The sequence below is a fragment of the Onychomys torridus genome, chromosome 1 (assembly GCF_903995425.1).
Source record: "Onychomys torridus chromosome 1, mOncTor1.1, whole genome shotgun sequence".
In the NCBI taxonomy this organism is placed as follows: Eukaryota; Metazoa; Chordata; class Mammalia; order Rodentia; family Cricetidae; genus Onychomys; species Onychomys torridus.
In genome coordinates, this window is record NC_050443.1 from 30,906,068 (window position 1) to 30,925,936 (window position 19,869).

Consider the following 19,869-nt stretch of genomic DNA (forward strand, 5'->3'; position numbering starts at 1 on the left):
CACACTGAAATATCTGGAGGATTCCCCTAGACTTAGGGATGCCACACTGGTCTCCGGGAGGCCAGGGCTGCAGAGGTGGACGTGTGACTGATGTATCTGCACCTAGTTCCACCCACAGAGTTCTCGGATGGACTGAGTGAGACAAAGAGCCCTTGGCGGATGGAGTCCTGAGAACAAGCAATGTGGTGGGAGCACTGTGGGCTCCTGACAGCCTGCACCTTCTCTATGACCAGTTGACTTTGTGCAGTGAGCACCTGCACTTCGGGTCCCAGGCTAACCCAATCCCACATTCCCTTTCTCCTTGAGTCACAATGAGCCACGTGGGCATGGTGACACCATTCTTGTCAAGGGGCCAGGAGCTAAGCTGCTGGAGTGCTTACAGAAGTGTGGTTTCATTGGACTGGACTGTGGCCAGGGGGACTGGAGAGAGGTTCAGAGAGCGGTTCCCAGCATCTGCATCCAGCTGCCCATACCTTCAGCTCCAGAGGATCTGACACCCAGTTCTGGCCTCTGAAGGTACTACTGCACTCACGTGCACACCCCCACACATAGACCCGTAATTAAGATAAAAATAAAATTTTAACAGATCTCAAGAAGTTCTTAGGACATTGAAGGCACTACCTTCAAAGGGGTGAACAGTTCTCAGTAGCTTCTAGTCAGTTCTTGAAAGGTGGTTACTATAAAAAGAGCAAGCCCAGTCCCTCTCCTTGCTCGTGCTTCCCATACGACTGTTGACTGCCCCATCTCGGGACTGCCATCATCATGAGGTACTCGCTGGACCTTCATAATAACCCAGCTGCAGGTATAGTGACAAAAGTGGACAGATGTGTGTCTGTCTCACCCTTCAAAGGACCCAAAGTGAGGCAGTGGGCCTTCCCTTGCTGCCTCCGGAAGTGGCTGTCTTCAGGTTGGCAGCCTTTGCGGCACCATGAGAACGCTGTGCTAAGACATGGTGATGGCACTGCTGGTGGTTAGCGGGCACTGGTCACTGAGGACGTGTCTGAGCTAGTTGGTTAATGAGAGCTGGTGATGCCTAACATGTTGTTCTCTTGTTTGCAGGCCAGGGCACACTTCTTCCAGAGAGAAGGTTCTTCTTGTGAGTCTAACCCATAGCTCCTCCTGCTTAGAGATAGAAGGGGAACCAAGGATTGGCTCGTGTTAGTGCTTAAGGAGTGGGGACAGGTCTGCCGGGATGCCCACCCACTCGGGTAGAAAGGCTGCCTCTGGCTTGAAGATTTTGAGGAAGGGAGAATCGGGAAGGGTGTAGTTGGCTAGGTAGATGGTGTCCCCACCTGCCAGGTAGGCCGCCCAAATCCCGAAGGTTCCAATAGTCATGATGGTGTGGTTGCACTGGGTGAGGAGTGCAAAGTCCTTGGCTGGCGAACCCTCGATACCATTGCCAGCGAACACCACATCCCCTCGGGAGGCATCGATGTTCTCCTTGCACCAGGCCATACCATTGCTTGTGACCACGAAGACTGAAGATGGATAACGTGCCCGGAACCTGTCCAGGGCCTGTTCCAAGTAACCGCGGTCAGCCACCACGCCCTTCCACACATTGGGCATGACATGCACATAGTCCCCCCGGCGCACATGGACACCCACAAACGTACTCGGCTGGCTCCCATTCACCCGCAGGCCACGCAGGAAAGCCTGGGCCTCCTCACGCACATGGTCGTGCAGGGTGAACTCCTGCAGGATCTCAGGGCGCAGGTGGTGGTAGAAGGTCCAGGAGCACGGGTACCCTGTGAGGCGCACATAGCGCCCCGGGATGTGGCGGTACCGCTCCTCCATCCAGTCATTGAGGTGGTAGTTCTGCCACGGGATCTTCCTGTCAGTGTCGCTGTGCAGCACCGGCAGGCTGATCCTGAAAATGGGCGCCAGGGCGCTGTGCATGGACGCGGGGATGAATGCGGGCTTTCCGTTCATCCTGGCCAGGGCGAACAGCGTGGCATACTCGCCCATCTGGTTCCCCAGGCGGCCAATGGAATTGATGGTGAACATGCCCTGTAGCTGGCCACTCCCTGGCATCTCGCCACTCCCTGGCATCTCTGTGACTGCTGCGTCTCCTATGGGCATCTCTGACAGAGGTGGAATCTTCACTATTCTGTGCTGGAGGTGGATGATGGTGGAAGTCACAAAGATGAAGACGAGGAAGTGGGCCAGAGGAAAGGAGAAAGGAGCCTGAGCGTTGGCCATGGCTGTCAGGAAAGAAAGCAGACAGTTAGCTTGGGAGCGGCTAGGTGTTCGCCTGCAGGCATGTGTGCATAAATTCTTGGCACTCTTTTGGCTAATCACCTGGATTGTGTCTCAGCATTTTTTTTGTTTGTTGTTTATTTGTTTTATTTTTGGTTTGTTTGAGACACACTTTCACTCTATAGCTCAGGCTAGCCAAGAACTGTGAGCCCAATCTTCCTGCTTCAGTGTTGAGATTACAGAGTGAGCTAACATGCCCCATTTGATGTCGTCTTTGGAAGAAAAGTGTGCTTCAAATGTTCAAATGAGGCATGTGAAAAAACAACAAAATCAGGGACATTATGGGGACAGGGGAAGGGGACTATGTGGTAGGATGAAGGAACGGAATACAAGCTGTTCTCTGACCTCCACATTCCCACACCTCCCTCACAATCACAAAGAAAGAAATGTAATAAAAGAAAATTAAATAAATAGAAGGCCAGGTGTGGTGGTGCACAACTTTCATCCCAGCACTGGAGATGAGGCCAGCCTGGTTCACAGAGTGAGTTCCCAGACTACCAGGCTACACAGAGACACTCTGTCTTGAACAAACAAACAAAAAACCAAAACCAGAACAAAAGAAACAGAGAGGGTAGGGAGATGACTCCATGCTTAAAAGCACAGCCTGCACTTGCAGAGGACTGGAGTTCCGTCTCCAGCACCCACACTGGGGAGTTCACAGTACTCTAACTCCACCTCGAGGATATCAGAAGCTCTCTGCAAGCACTGCACAAATATGGTGTACACACACACACACAAATAAATCTTTAAAACAGCAAGCTGTAGCTGGGTGGTGGTGGCGCACACCTTTAATCCCAGCACTTGGGAGGCAGAGCCAGGTGCATCTCTGTGAGTTTGAGGCCAGCCTGGTCTACAGAGTGAGATCCAGGACAGGCACCAATGCTACACAGAGAGACCCTGTCTTGGAAAAAACAAACCCAAACCCAAACAAAACAAAACAAAACCAAAAAACAACAAAAAACAGCAAGCCACACCTTCAATCTCAGGACTCCAGAGGCAGGCAACTATTTAATACAGCTCCTCATGTTGTGGTGAGCCCCAAACATAAAATTATTTTTGTTGCTACTTTGTAACTAATTTTGCTACTGTTATGTATCCTAAATGTGTTCATCTCTGTTTTTGATGGTCTTAGGCAATTCCTGTGAAACGGTCATTGAGTCCCAAAGGGGTTGGGACCCACGGGTTGAGAACTGCTGGTGTAGAGGATGGTGAACTTTGCCATCTGCGGCCAGGGTGTGACCAACATTTACACTAATGTCAGTTAGACTAAGTCCAAGTGACCAGTCACTGAAAAAGACCCAGACCTGTGTGACAGGAATGAAAATTTTGGAGAGCTCAAGGGCGTCAAGGCTCCCCAAGTTAGTCAGGAGTCTTTCCACTTCATTTCAGAGGACGTGTGGTCTGGAACACAGAGTGTGCTTTGCCATCGGCCTCCAAAGGGGGCTTTGTGCGACTCCAGGTAAGAGACAAAGGTTTCTGGCTGTCTTGGCCCAAGGCCTGCAATCCTGGTCATAGGCTTAGGCCCAGTGACTGAGTCGAGAGGATATTGGCATTAAATCAAGCAGCTTGTAAGCCGATCAAAGCCTAGAGGCTGCATTCAGCACAGGTGTGCAGTTACAAAGTCAGCTCAGGCCTGTTGGCACAGGACTGCAGGCTGAAATACACTTCTGATTTGAAATTCACCAGGAGAAACTCAGGCAAGGTGTGATGGTGCTTGTCTATCATCTCAGTATTCAGGAGGCGGAGGCAGCAGAATTGCCGTGAATTCAAAGCTAGCCCAGGCTGTGCAAAATTCTTCAAAATAAACAATTTGGGACTGGGGCGAAGACTCAGTGGGTGAAGTACCTGCTGAGCCAGCATGAACACCGAGTTTGAGTCTCCAGCACCTACATACAGCTTGGTAGTGCCTTCCTTGGAGCAGTCATGTCCTCAATTTATACTCTTAAGACAGAGTCTCACTAAGCTGCCCAGGATGAATTTAAGCTGTTACCTAGCCTGGCCTTGAACTTCTCCCTCTGTAGCATCTGGGATGTCAGGCCTCCCCTACTAAACTCATCTTGGCACCAATTGTATGGAAGAAAAAGAATGGAAAACACACTTCCAAATCAGGCCATTATCTCCAGCTTTTCAAGCGAGGGCTCTGTTCCTCCTCTGCAAACAGGAACCGAGTAAGGCTTGTCTGGCTTGTGAGAGAACGGGAAGCAGAGTGCTTTGAAAGAATGTCTTTTCCGGCTGTGTCTGTGCTGGCTCCCATTCCTCAGGAAGGGAAGTGATGGTGTGGAGGCTGCAGGGGGCCCAGAGGTCCCAGAGCCTGCTGTGAAACCTCCTAGCTAGCTTTGGGGAAAATATGTGTGTTGTGGCCAGAGCTGTGTGGCCCTTGACTACTGCTTGTTGACCGGGGGAGTACTGACTGGTAAACCCCCAGAGTTGCTCAGGTGTTACCATCTCATGTCCTCATCACAGGGGGACTTCATGCCTATCTATAGTAAAGGGAGCCAAGAGGAACCTTGGATCACTAAGATAGATAAGAGAGGAACTTGGGTGAGTGGGAGAGGACTGAGAGCCATTAAGATAAAAGAAAAAAACCAAAAAGATAGGAGCAGCCAGGCGGTGGCGGTGCACGCCTTTAATCCCAGCACTTTAACCCCAGCAGAGGCAGGCGGATCTCTGTGAGTTCGAGGCCAGCCTGGGCTACAGAGGGAACTCCAGGACAGGCATCAAAACTACACAGAGAAACTCTGCCTCAAACAAACAAAACAAAACAAGAGAGGAGCGTGTGTGAGTGGGAGAAGACCGAGGGCCACGGAGGGAAGTGGGAGCGTGTTTGTTGAGGCCCCAGGAGAGACTCCAGAGCAGCAGTCTGGCTGCAGCCAGAGGCAGCTGCTGGCAGTGGGCAGAGCCTAGATTTCCCCTTTGTTCTCTGTGGTCAGGAAGTTCTCTTGCCCAGCCTCAGTTTCTACAGCTGCCTCAACACCTCTGGGGTCACAGGGTTTAAAGAAAAGAACTGAGTTCAGGTCTGCCCCTTCCTCCATCTGGGTCTCTAGGAACTGGAGGGTGCAGTATGCCAGAAGGAGGTCCCAACTAGGAAGGAGGGACCTTCTCCACTTCCCTAGAAACCTTCCTTCCCTCTCTCCATCAATCCCTTCCTCGTCAGGGATTTTTGATGTAGTCCAGGCTGACACCTAACTTACAGCAATCCCCCAGCCTCAGCTTCTCGAGTACTAGTATGACAAGCACGAGCTATTCCACCTTTCTCTCAGCCTTTGGCTCAGCCTCCTCTGTTTGCCTTTTCCAACAAGACAGTGCCCTGCCCCCAACCCCCTTCCATATCAACCAACCCACAGACAGGACCCAGCCCCCCACACACACCTGGCCTCCCCAGCCCCCCCCCCACCTGGCCCCACTCCATCAGTACCATTCCTGTGACTGGCACTGCCCTCACCTGTTCCGTCCCTGTGCTGAGGAACGCTGGCATTATGAATCTCAGGGCAGCTTATGAGAGAGCTGCCACATTTAAATCTCAAACAGAGGGACAGAGTGTTATGATGGACTGAGCCGGGATCTACTCTCCCCGCATGGCAGGGGCAACTGCAGGTTTCTGAGGGCCCCTGGACTGATGTAGAAGCCATGGATATGGGAACAGGAAAATCCGGTTGCCTTCAGCCCGGCTCTGCCCTCCATTTACATTTGTTCCTGGAGTCAGCAGCAGGGAGGGACCTGAATGGGGTGCTACAGGAGCTGGGGGACCAGGGGCAAGGGGATCAGGGGCTGGGGGATCAGGGGCTGGGGGACCAGGGGCTGGGGGACCAGGGGCTGGGGGACCAGGGGCTGGGGACCTAGGGATTGGAAAAACCAAGGTTGGGAACTCAGGATCTGGAAGGCTCAGGGGCTGAAGGAACTAGCTGAGGACTTGAGGCTGAGGACTCGGGCTAGGAACCTAGAGTCTGGGGGAACCAGGATCCTGTTTGCCAGCAATGGCATCTCCTCCCAGAGCCCTGGGGTGGATCAGAAACCAACAGGCTCACTTTCTGGATCCCTAGGGTTCGTTGAGGGAACAGGTGAGCTGTTCCCAACCCCCTGGCCCGTGCTCACCTCTTCTGGCTTTGGTAACAGAAAAGACCTCCGAATGGGTGATGAGGTGGCCCTGAAGCAGGTAGTTCAGTGTTCCTTCCAGCCCAGCCCCTCATTCAGGGCCAAAGGAGGTTCCTGAGCCTTCCTCCAGGCCTGAATAGAAACCCCGCCCAGGGTGGACCTGCTGATATCGTAGAACCAGTGTGGCTAGGCAGAGGGAGGCAGGTCAAAGGTAGGGCTTCTTCTCAGGTGCCTGCCAGGATGCCAGCAGGAGGAGTGAGCTGAAGAAAGGAGTTGGGAGAGCCCAGCCATGCCTGCCTTCTCTGCAAGGCTGCAGGCTCCTAAGACCATTTATTTGGGCAAACAGCTGTACTAGACCCTCAGCTGCCAACCTCAGTCAACAGTAGACAACTTTTGGTTTTATGTGTGTGTGCACGTGTGTTTACGTGTGCATGTGAGTGTGGAGAAGGTTGTCCACCCTGTCAGAGGATTTTGAACTTACTTGGTCAGGGTTTCTGCCATGCTGTGTGTTCCAAGCGAGGCACTTGAGAGCTTTCCAGGCTTCCCCTCTCTGCCTTCTTCTCACTGCAGGAGAGCTGGTATTGCAGATGCCTACCACACACTGGGCTTTTCATGTGAGTTTTTGGGATCAAGGCTCTAAGTGCTTTTACCTGCTGGGTGCCTTCCTCTGTTTCTATGCGCATGCTAAGGATTGAACTCAGGCCCTCATGTTTCCTCACAGGAGCCATTCTCCCAGCCCTCCACCTGGGGATCCAACTCTGGTCCTCATGCTTGCCCAGGAAGCACTTGTCAAATGAACTATCTTGAGAGCCAACAGTATACAAGGGTTTAGGGGTTTGTCCCCCATTTTGGTGTATGGGGAATTGAACTAGGGCCTAATGCACCACACTTTTAGATCCCATGGCTGACACTCTTTGGTTTTGAGACAGTGTCTCAACTATGTAGCCCTGGTTTGCCTGGAACTTGTTATCTAGCCCTGGCTAACCTCAGACTCAGCAATCTACCTGTTTCTACCTGACTATCAACCTTGGCCCTAATAGTAGGCACTCTTGATTTTTCGAGACAAGGATTCTCTGTGTAGCCTTGCCTGTCCTGGAACTCACTCTGCAGACCAGGCTGACCTCAAACTCATAGAGATTCCCCTGCCTCTGACTCCCAAGTGCTGGGATTAAAGGCATGTGCCACCATTGCCTGGCTATTGTAGACACTCTTTTTTTTTTTTTTTTTTTTCTTTCTCCAGTTTTTTGAGACAGGGTTTCTCTGAAGCTTTGGAGCCTATCCTAGAATTAGCTCTGTAGACCAGGCTGACCTCAAACTCACAGAGATCCACCTGCCTCTGCCTCCAGAGTGCTGGGATTACAGGCGTGCGCCACCACCAGCCAGCTTCCTGGCACTCTTTCCACCCCACCCCACCCCTGTAGGCACTCTTAATAGCTCTACGTGCACAGGAGAAGCCAAAAGTACAGAGAGGGAAGGTAACTTTCCCAGAGTTGCACAGCCACTTGAAACTAGGCAAGCTGGGGCCTGGAAAATGCTACACAAACAGCAATTCTCAGCTCCACTTTGTGCTGTTACTATTATAACTGGGTTTTATCATCCAAGACCAATTGGCAAGACGTGTTACCACCCCCAGGGATCTGGGCCATTGTATTAGTCAAGGTTTTCTTAGAGTCACAAAACTCATGGAATTAATCTCTCTCTCTCTCTCTCTCTGTGTGTGTGTATACATATTAATTGGAATGACTTACAGGCTTCAGTCCAACAATGGCTAGTTGTGAATGGAAAGTCTAAGAATCTAGTGGTCACTCAGTCCCAGGAGACTGGGTGTCTCAGCTGGAATGGACACGCTGACAAGCTGAGGGCAAGCAGGGAAAGAAGGAACCCATCCTTCTCCCACTGTCCATATAAAGGCTCACAGCAGAAGGGGTGGCCTGGATTAAATGTGTGCCTTTCAAGCCTCAAGGTCTGCATTGAAGGCATGTGTCATCTTGCCTCAAGATCCAGATCACAAGTGTGCCCTCCATTTCTGCAATATAGTTCATTCCAGATACAGCCAAGCTGACAAGCAAGAAAAGCCATCACAGCCATCCTACATCAATCTCTAATTAAGAAAATGCACTCCAGGCTTGCCCACAGGCTAATCGGGTGCGACATTTTCTCAACCGAGGTTCCCTCTTACCAAACAACTCTGAATTTATGTCAGGTTGACAAAAACACCAACCAGCACAGATAGCCACCAAGAGGACACTAAGTACCAGCCCCTGGCCTCCATACATGCCTGTGCACACACACACAGAAACATGCACACAGGTATTCCTACACACCAAAGAATAAACACATATACAATAAGAAGTGGTAAAAGCAAGGACGGCAGGCAAGGCTCCCGTGGCACAACACGGGATCTGCCAGTAAGGAGCTTGGGGCACGGGTCAGTGCCTGCCTAGCATGCCGGATTGGGTTCAAGCCACCATATCGAAAACAAACAAATAAAACTAAAGCATAAAAAATTCCCATCAGCCAGGCAATGGTGGCGCACGCCTTTAATCCCAGCACTCAGGGAGCAGAGGCAGGCGGATCTCTGTGAGTTTGAGACCAGCCTGGACTACACAGTGAGTTCCAGGAAAGGTGCCAAAGCTACACAGAAAAACCCTGTAGCACAAATTTCAAATGGTCTTATTAATAAAAACAAGCCTGAGCCAGGTATTGGGGTGAATGCTGGAAGATCAGAGAAATAGAACCAGCCACAGCTAAACTCACCTTGCCAGTCCCTCAGCTGATCCTGTTTCCTCAAACTGGAAACCTCTGAGTCCTCATCTGGAATGAACCTCAGCTGAACTGCTGCTGAAAGCCTAAAAGCTTAACCAGCTCTAGTTCCTGGTCCTCACACCTTATATACCTTTCTGCTTCCTGCCATCACTTCCTGGGATTAAAGGTGTGTGTCACCATGCCTAGCTGTTTCCAGGGTGGCTTTGAACTTACAGAGATTAAATGCTAGGATTAAAGGTGTGTGTGCCACCATTTTCTGGCCTCTATATCTAGTGGCTGTTCCATTTTCTGACCCCAGATAAGTTTATTAGGGTGCACAATGTATTGGGGAACACAGTATCACCACAGAAGCCTGTCTCAACCCCTCCAAAGTCCCCAACAGAGCTACCTTTCTCCTCCGACTCCTCCGTTTGAACTACAGAAGGTTGGAGTTGCTGTGAGTGGACATCAGGACATCTGCCAAGTCTAGAATGTGGGGCGGTTGAAATACAAAAGGCCATTTTTCCTAATCCATTTGTGCCGTGGAGAAAAACCAAAACAGGTGCTTAGCAAGTGTGCAAAGCTGATTCTGGGCTCAGAGATCAGCAGGGTTCTCTGTGCTTCCCTGATCCCCACTGTTCTAAAGCCCCAGGGAAAGCCAGATATGGTAGCTTACTCTGTAAGCCCAGCGAGGAGGCTGAGGCAGGGTTGCTGTGAGTTTGAGACCTGCCTGGGCTACGGAGGCAGACCCTGACTCAAAGGAAAAAAACAAAACAAGTGAAACACCCAACTGCAAATCCATCAGGGTTTAGAATACTTCTTCACCATGTGGTCCGGACATTGCACTTCCATCCACCAGAATGCTTTGTTAGTGTTATGAAACAAAAATGACCCACTGTCCCTCATGAAATAACACCCCTGGCTTAGGGTTGTTGTCCCAACCCCCTAGTTCTCTTTTCAAACCAGGGCTGTGCTGGTAAACACCAGCACAGCTCGTTATAGACAGACCGGCCAGTAGCTTTGGATTTTAGGGGCATACTCCCGCTGCGTGGCTCACCTGAAAACTACCAACATGGGATTTGGGAATGTGAGAAAAGAGCTTCGCAGTACATTATCTAAAGAGTCTGCAGACATGCTGGCAGTGGTGGCGCACAGCTTTAGTCCCAGCATGCGGGAGGCAGAGGCAGGCAGAGCTGTGAGTTTGAGGCCAGCCTGGGCTACAGAGTGAGTTCCAGGGCAGCCAGGGCTACACACAGAGAATCCCTGTCTCGAACAACAACAACAACAAACAAAATGAGGCTGAGGACAGTGCAACCAACAGTCTGGAGTTGCCTCGATGTATGAGAGAGAAGAACTAGGGTACAGAATACTAATCAGGCACAGGAACCACCCAAATGTCCTTGGTTTGAGATATGATGATGTATTCACCTGTAAATGAGCTTTTAGGGAGTCCTCCTGCCTCAGTATCCCAAGGCTGGGACCACAGATTGGACTACATAGCATTTCATTTAGATCTTGCCTGTGCTTGACCATTATAATACTGATGCCAAGTGCTCCTGCTGAGCTCTGTGCTCAAGTAATGCAGAGAAGTGGGGAACAGCTCTACCCCTCTCCCTGCCCACAGTGCCCACAGTGCCCACAGTGCCCACAGTTCTCACAGTTCCTCTATTTCCTGAGCATCTTCTCTGTTCACTAAGCATTCAGTTCACCCTACCGCACTTACTACATGCTGGGTACCATGGGAGCAGGGCAGGACATCTCTGACTTAGGAAATATGAGCAGCCGGGCGGTGGTGGTGCACGCCTTTGATCCCAGCACTCGGGAGGCAGAGGCAGGTGGATCTCTGTGAGTTCGAGGCCAGCCTGGGCTACAGAGCTAGTCCAGGACAGGCGCCAAAGCTACAGAGCAACCCTGTCTTGAAAAACCTAAATAAACAAATCAATAAAGAAAGAGAAAGAGAGAGAGAGAAAGGAAGGAAGGAAGAGAGAAAGAAAGAGAAAGAGAGAAAGAAACCTGAGCAGTGCCCAGCCTATGTACTTTTCTTGCTGCCTGTGTCTAGTTGAAGAGCTGGGGAAAGGCAGGAGGCAAGGAGTGGGCTTGGGCTTGACGGTTCTGTGTTACAGGTTGCAACATCATAGCAACTCCATCAGTGTGTATTAAATAACAAGTGCTGTAGTACTACTGTGACTTTCCATATGACTGTCTGATATTTTGTAATACAAAGGCATGAAGCACCCAGCTCTACTAGTGTGTGATGAACCTTCTAATCAGGGTGCCGATACAAATAGATGCTAATAGTTTTTCTGTACCATCACCCCCCACTCACCCCTCCACACACATAGTAAGTTTTTCTGCTGATGCAGTAGGCCAGATCCAGCTGAACTGAAAAAGTATAACAACAGGTTTAATCTGAGCAAAGCAACTCCCGGGAGAGAAGCCACGCCCACACATGAAAGTAGGGGGACTTTATAGGTTGTGGGTCAGGGGTGATGATATGCCCACTGTTTGGTTAGAACCTCCAGCTTGCTCTTGCAGCTCCTACACAGTCTGGGTAGCTCCATTCCTCTCTCTCCAAACCCCACTCTCTCAGAGAATCCCCAACAAAGGAAAGGCACCAAAGGCCCAGTTCTGCATTCTTGGCGGCTACGGCAGCTCGTCCCCTGAAGTTGCCAGCTACCCAAGTCTCCACCTAAAGCATTCAGCTCTTGACCATCCTTGGGCACAGACCCAGCTTATGCTGGACACATCATTACCCCTCACCTACTAGCTATATAAGCTCCCAGCTTTAGTCTAGGAATGCGCTTCTCTGTCCTCAATTTCTGGGACTGAAGAACCCGCTTGGGAGTTGCTTTGCTCAAATAAACCTGTTCTACTTTTTCAGTTCACCTTGACCTGGCTTACTGTGCTAATGGAGACACCTATTATGGGGGACAAGCTGGGTTTGTGCCCCAAGTATGGCCAAAAGCCGAGTCCTTAATGGGTTGGTGGGTTGGTGGCGGGGAAGACACACTTGGACAGCTGGCAACTTCAGGGGAGGAGCTCCAGAAGCCGCCAAGGATGCAGAACTGGGCTTTTGAGCAGCTCTTCTTTGTTTGCAGACTCTCTGAGCAGGCAGGGTTTGGAGAGGGGGGCATGGGGCTTTCCAGAGCATGCAGGGTTGAGCTGGAGGTTCCAACTGAACAGATGCTACTGTCCCGTTCTGCCGAAACCAGAAGGCCAAGCCAGGTCAATCCACAGAAACATGCTGAGGAGGAAGAGTACCAGGAGAGATGACCAGTAGGCACTGGGCTTTCTTTGGGGAGTATGAAAGGGAAAAATTCTAGAATCTAAAAATGATGGTTGCCTAACATGAATGTACTAAAATGGTTGTACTTTGCAATTTAAGATCATGAATTTTTGCTGGTTGGTGGGCCGGTCAGTGGTAGCGCACGCCTTTAATTCCAGCATTTGGAAGACAGACGCAGGAGGATCCCTATGAGTTCAAGGCCAGCCTGGTCTATCAAGAGAGTTCCAAACAGCCAGGGCTACACAGAGAAACCTGTCTTTAATCCTGAGTGCACCACTGCTGCCTGGCAGTAATTATTTTTATGATATGTGCACATGCATATGAAGATATGTGAAGATGTCTGCAGAGGCCAGAAGAGGATGTTGGAGCTCCTGGAGCTGGAGTTGTAGATGGTTCTAAGCTACTGTGAGTGATTGCTGCAAACTGAACTGGAGTCTTCAGGAAGAACAGCAAACAATCTTGACCACTGAGCTGTCTCTGGCTCTAAGAGTGTTATCTTTTATCACTTGACCTGACCTAGTTCCCATATACTGCTCCTAGCCTCATCTCCCACCTGGACCCAACTCCCTCTCTGTCTTCTCCTCATCATGCATCTCCATGGCTCCAGTGGCCCCCTTCCCTGGACTCTCAAAGCCTCAGAACCTGCCTAGCTTTGAGTCTATGAGGCTGACCCAGAACATCTTCCTGCTGAAAACTCTGCTCCCAATCTGTCTCCTCCCTTCCACACTCTGGTTCCTGGAAACTTGAGTCCCCAACAGCAGCAGCCTAGAAGCACCCAAAAGGGCACAGACCAGAAGCCTTGGCTTATTTCCTTTTGAAAATGTGTGTCCCATTCCTTCACCCCAGATCCCAGTGATGTGAGCTACATGCTGCCTTTGCCCTCTCTAGGCATCAAGGCAGAAAAGGCCAATTTGAAGCTGGTAATGCAGAGGCAGGTAAAACCCAACTTGCTCACTCTAGACACAAGTTCACCTGCTTGTGGTGCCTCTGTAGACTTCCCGAGACACCAACGCCCTGCAATTCTCTTCCTGGTCTGTCCCCAGAACTGTTTCATACCTACGCTGTAACTTGAATAATAAAACAACACAAATAAAATAGTTGCCAGAGACCTGCTTTGGCAGGGGTTCAGGTCCTAAAGAGGGTGTGTGGAGTTGGTGGTGTGTGGTGGGGGGTGGACATGATTTGAGGGTGATATAAGTAAGGATGGCTACCTGCATCAGGCTTTTTCTTTTGGGCCACCAACCAGCTCCCAAATCATGACAAGGAGACGTATTATTAGTTATGAATACTGGGCCCACTAGTTCTTATAACTCGTTTCTAGTTCTTTAACCTGTTTCTCTTCATCTATGTTTTGCCTGGGGCTTTTTACCTTTCTTTTTTTCTGTACATCTTACTCCCTGCTCTCCCCAGGGCTGCCTGGTGGCTGCCTGGTGGCTGCCTGGCTTCTGACCCTGGGCGTGTCCCTTTCTCTCACCTCGCTGGCCCAAATCCTCCTGCTTCTGTGTGTGGGCCAATTGCTGAGACGCAGCCATGTTCCACCAGGTCGGGTTTTCTGGGCCATTTTTTAAGTGTGCAGTTCACTGGGAGTGGTGTTCACACTGTGGTTGTGCCCGTGAAACAGCTCCTCCCCATCTACTCTCAGCCCCTGGCACCCAGGACCTTTCTATCTCTATGATCTTCCCCGGACATGCCATTTACTCTGTGTCTCTTTTCTGCGTCATTTTCAACTCAAAGGTGCAGTTATTTCTCTACAAGCACAAAGCTAATAAGGATGCAGCCAGGTGCAGCAGCTGGTCTGCAGAGCCCGAGCACTGCGTAGTGTAACTCAGGAACACGTGGCTCACAGGGCAAACCCCAGAACCTCTCTGCTCTTCCTGCAAGATGAAGGGGATGGAGAGGGCTGTTCACCCTTGAGCCTACTGTTGAGCTCAATACTTGGAATGAGCCAGCTGCTAGGGTCCCACCTGGAGAAGCGTCAGTTCAGGTGCAATGACATGTAGGTGGCGATTTCTTTTTCCTTTTTTTTATTTTTTATTTTCAGTTTTTCGAGACAGAGTTTCTCTGTGTGGTCCTGGCTGTCCTGGAACTAGCTCTGTAGACCAGGCTGGCCTCCAATTCACAAACATCTGCCTGCCTCTGCCTCCCAAATGCTGGGATTAAAGGCGGGTGCCACCACAACCTGGCAACAATTTCTTTCAGAAAGCTCACATCCTGACCTCCATGGACATAAAAGTTGAGGTCACTTACACATAAGCAAAAGTTCTTAGGCCCTTCTTGGTAAAACCTGCCAAGCTCTGACAGCTTCCTGGTATTTCTAGGATCACACCCTGCCTTACTCACCACAATATTACCTTCCTATCATTTGATTCCATGCACTAACTAGAAGACAGACCTCAGCCAAGGTCAACAGGGAATTAATTGGTGTGTGTGTGTGTGTGTTGCTGAGGATAGAAGCCAGGCCTCTGAGAACTAAGCACATGGCAGACACTCTATGCAGCCTGCCAGCCAGGCTCTTGCTCGGTGTGCATATCATTCATTTGGTACGTAGTCAGCCATGTTTTTCTTTAGGGCCCCTGTGATGGGATGGGGTAAGGTGAATTGGGCACTCAGGGCAGCAGAATACTGTTTACTCTTAGAACCTGGTCTCTTCTGCCATTATGTAGCTTTTACTCCCCCTGTCTCTAGTCAGTAGTTGTGGTGAGTCAAGGATCACCTCATCTTGACCCTGTTTTCAGTAAGGATATCATCACAGGAGTCTGTGATGGACACTGTGGCCTGGGCCATCATCAACCTAAGCAGTGACTGCTCCCTTGGCTTCCTTCCTCTCCCCTGCTGAGGACTTGGGTGTCTTCAACCCACTTAAGAGCTGGGTAAATATTTGCTGAATGAATGTGGCATTTATTGTCATTGGCAGGTTACCAGCCCCTGCTGGGTTTTTGTAAAGTAAAAACTGTTTGTATCCTTGTTTAAGCAAGGCCAAGCAAACACGGAGCTGGGCAGGGCACCTTTCAGCACATGGCTCCCATTGCTGACAATTTGTTTCCTAAAGAGCCGCCACATCTGTCCCCCATCGTGCCTGATGTGAAAGACCAGAGCAGGGAACAGTGACCAGGCTCCCAGCCAGGGCTGTGGTGGCTCAGAGACTTTGTCCTCCAGGCAAGCGTGCTGAGGACATCCTGTGTCCACATCTTCTGTACTGGCAAGGAAGTCAATGTCAACCGGGGATTTAATGATGGTTATGATAAACGGCACTGGTGGCAGCGCTGGTTACCGGCAGAAAAGTCACAGGCCACGGCCATGACTACCAAAGTTACAAAGAGCTTTATTAGAAAGAAGGAGGGACAGGAAGGAGGAGAGCCAGGCCTGGGGTGAAAGAGAGATGGCGGGAGCAGAGCAGAGAGCAGGGAGCAGAGAGAGAACACTGACAGAGAGGGTGGGGGTCCAAGTCCAGCTTTTTTAAGGTGCAGATTGCGTGACCACAACTTGCCAGTGCCTGCTGCTGAGGTAAGATGCAAGACCCCGAGCTGCGCATGTACAGGATCCTAACATTTAATTGATCCGTTTCCTACCCTTCTCTTCCCTCTCTGGCTCCTTCATTTCTTTTTTTTTTTTCTTTCTTTTTTGAGATAGTTTCATGAGGAACATGAGGTGATTTTCCCCACGACAGGTAGTTCATGGGAAAACTAGCATGGCTGTAGCTAAGAACAGCCACCGTCCCTGGCAAAATAAATGCTACAGGTTCACTGTTTTGGACCCCATCAACTCAACCCAACAGGAAGCCATAGGTTGTGGATACAGAGAAAACTAGGGGGAGGTTTGAGGGTGAAGAGCTTAAGCGTGGGGATGACAGGTCAGTGGGAAACACAGTTGTGCTTCCCCAAGGGTCCCCTGCAGCTGGGAGCTCTCACAGAGGTCTCTGGGGCCAAGGAGTTGGAAGGGCAGTTCTGAGGACAGGAGGTACAACAACCTGACTAGGGGAAGGCTGGTCACAAGGCCCTGGGGAGCCAGTGTTCTACACTGATTGCGGTCTCCACAAGTTTCTATGGAGATAAAATGTGTAGATGCAATGAAAAGTGAGGTGTGTGTGTTGGGTGTGGTGTGTCCTTCTGACCCAGCATGACTGGAAACCTGGTGTGTTGGCTCTTGACAGCAACCTTGGCACTCAGAAGGCTGAAGGCTGAGGCAGGAGGATTACCTTGAGTTCAAGACCAACCTATGCCACTGAGTAAGACTCTTTTCAGCTGGGCAGTGGTGGCACATGCCTTTAATCCCAGTGCTTGGGAGGCAGAGACAGGCGGATCTCTGTGAGTTCTAGGCCAGCCTGGTCTACAGAGAGAGTTCCAGGACTGCCAGGGCTACATAGAGAAACCCTGTCTAGAAACGTGCCCCCCCTCCAAAAAAAAAAAAAAAAAAGAGGAGGGAATCTGGGCAGACACAGGTGAAGATGGCCACACATAGCTGAGACACAGGCCCTCTATCACCGCCACAGGAAGCAGCCTGGCCTCACCTTCACCTTCCTCCAGAATTGAGTCCAGTACATTCTGGGTGAAGTCAGGTGTGTTACTGCTACACTGTGAGGCCCTGGGTCCAAGGCTTTCTGACTTCGAGGCTGCCTGCCTGTGGTGGTTCTGATGCACTGCCCCACTAGCTCATCCTCAAGCCTTTCTTCCATCAGAATGCTGACGGACAAGATGCTGCTGGAGAAAAAGTGTAGAGCAGACTCCCAAGGCCAGGTGGCAAAAGACGTTCATTCTTGGGTCTCTCTGGGGGAACCAAGCATTTTTCCCCAGTGGTGGCCATCAGCCTTAGCATTGGCAACAGTGTTGAGAACCCCGGAGCAATCCTTCCATGCCGAGCACCCACTCCCTGCCAGGGGAGCCCTCCATGCCCACAGCTGAGTGGCACATGGATAGGGATCACACAGGTGTCCATAGAACCACACTGTCTGGTCTCTCCCTGGTGCATAATGAATGGACTGTGGTGGGCTGATGGCTGTTCCTTTAAGGTGGCTACTGTCCTGCTGCCTGCTGACAGGCCCCTCCCCATGCCCCATCCTGCATACCTACTCTCCCAACCACCACATCCCTGTGACAGGGTGAGCCAGGGAACTGGGACTCAAGTGGGTGAGGCCTTGCAGGGTGGGATCAAATGTGTTCTACCCAACACACAAAGGCTGAGATGAGAGGGGCAAGTTTAGGGTCAGCTGGGGCTTCACTGGTAGACCTAGCTCACAAAAATAAAATGTGTACTAAGTAGGCTGAGAGATGGATGGCTCAGAAGTTAAGAGTTAAGACTGGCTGCTCTTCTAGAGGACCTGGGTTCAATTCCCAGCACCCACATGGCAGCTGACAGTCATCTATCCTTCAGTTCCAAGGGAGTTGATGCCCTCTTCTGGTCTCCATGGGCACCAGACATGCACAAGATGTACAGATATACATGCAGGTCTGTACATATAAAATAAGTTGTAAAAATGTGAAATAAAGCTTAGAGGTGGTGGCGGTGGTAGCACACGCCTTTGATTCCAGCACTTAGCAGGCAGAGGCAGGTGCATCTTTGTGAGTTTGAGGCCAGCCTGGTCTAGAGTGAGTTCCAGGACAGCCAACGCTACAGAGAGAAACTGTCTCAAAAAAACAACGTGTGTGTGTGTGTGTGTGTGTGTGTGTGTGTGTGTGTGTGTGTGTGTGTGTGTGTATCAACAAAGGAGAATCACACAGATAAAATATTTCTGGTACCTCCAAGTTTTGAAGTGTGCTGAACCCAGAAACATCAATGTCAAGCTCATTGGATCCAGCTGTGTCCATGTGATGGCTTGATTGTCCTGAGGAAACAGGCTAGATGCTCCCTGTAAATAAGTTATGGGCTGACAGGACATAATTCATGGGGAAGGGGAGCTTCACAAGAGCCTGGGGCTATGATCTGTTCTGCCCTATACCTAGTGTCCCAGCAGGAGGCAGATATTGGTGCCACTCTCGGAGACTTGGTGACAGCATCAGGAAGTCCACCATGACCAGGCAGCCCCACGGGGCTTCACGGAGCAGCCTCAGCCCCAGGCTCTGGAAGGACATGGTAGACACTGCCACAGGGCTGTGGCTGGCTGGGATCAGCACCCCGGAGGGCTGTGCTCTGGAGTGTTTCCTGGCTGCCTCAGACCAGGCCCTGCAGATCAGGGTGCACCTTTAGGACTGCCTCCCCGCCACTATGGGGGTTGTCTGACGCTTGTTTTGTTGGTTCAGTGGCTGCACATGAATCGACTGATATTTCAATTATTGTCTGTGACCCCACAGCCCTGCAGTCAGTGCACTGCAGGTCACTCAGATCGTAGCCTGGAGGGATACACAGGTTTAAACTAAGTCTCTAACATGCCATCAAAGACTCAGAAGTCAGATGTGGGAGTAAAAACCTGCTAGATCAGAGAAGCCAAGAAGAAACCAGCTGACCTTCCCTTTTGGCTGGAGACCCAGCAAGAGACGAATCTCTCCACTTGTCCCAAACCAAAACGCAAGCATGAAACTCCAGTCCGGCCCTCCTCCTTCTGGTGGCTCTCTATCCATTCCTGGCTCCTCTGGATTCTCTATGGCTAATTTCAGTCAACTAGTTGCTGACTCTGTCCCTGAACCAAGGTTGATTTTATTAACGCAAACGCAAACTTGGGGTTCACAGTGTGATGGAATACCCCCCACAGCTGTCCACCACCCTGGCACTCCCATCAGACCTGCCCCTCCAACTTACCTTCCCTTCTCTGACAAGGCCACTACCCCAAAGCCCAAGCTCCCAGCTGCTAGAAATGCCACGTCCCCATAACACCAGGGCAGGAGCCACAGCATCACCAAACACCTCCCGGGACCCTGCAGTGGGTGACCCAGGAAGGGAGGCACGAAGCTGGCTCGGCTAGCTAGTTTTATGTCAATTTGATAAAAGCTAGTCTTTCTGGAAGACTGACTATCAATCAAAAAAATGTCCTCACCAGATTGGCCTGTGCATTTTCTCAACTGATTCTTGTAGGCAGGCCCAGCTCACCCTGGGTGGGGCCTGAGCACCTGGGTCATATAAGGTGCCACTCAGTCCTGGGTCATATAAGGCAGCAGGCTCAGCAAGCCATGAGGAGCAAGCTGGTAAGTGGCGTGCCTCTGTGGCCTCTGCATCAGCTCCTGCCTCCAGGCCGTGCCATTTGAGTTCTTGTTCTGACTCCCTCAGCGACGGCCTGTGATGTGCAACTGTAAGCTGACACAAGCACCTTCCTCCCAGGCTGTACTGTCACAGTGTTTTATCACAGCCACAGAAAGCCTAACTAAGCCACTGTTCTCCATGGGAAAGCATTCCTGATGCACACATTGGGCCTGTGCCGGCCAACTCTCTCTGGCTATAGGGGAACTCAAGTCACCTGTGCATGTTGCTGCTGAGGTAAGCAGAGGCCGTGCTCACATTTTCTGGGTGCACAGGAAGATGGTGAGGTGATATCGCTGTGAAAAATGTGAGACTGGATTAGAACT

The 19,869-nt window shown here is 50.8% G+C and overlaps 1 protein-coding gene across 1 annotated transcript; it reads right to left on the reverse strand.

Annotated features, from left to right (window-relative positions):
• Positions 1-1,066: 1,066 nt before the first annotated feature.
• On the reverse strand, positions 1,067-19,785 carry Fut2 (fucosyltransferase 2). The gene is made up of 2 exons (XM_036181292.1): positions 19,761-19,785; positions 1,067-2,201 (listed from the first exon to the last, which is right to left on the reverse strand). The coding sequence occupies exon 2, from the start codon at positions 2,197-2,199 to the stop codon at positions 1,159-1,161; it is 1,041 nt and encodes a 346-aa protein (XP_036037185.1). The 5' UTR covers positions 2,200-2,201; positions 19,761-19,785; the 3' UTR covers positions 1,067-1,158.
• Positions 19,786-19,869: the final 84 nt, after the last annotated feature.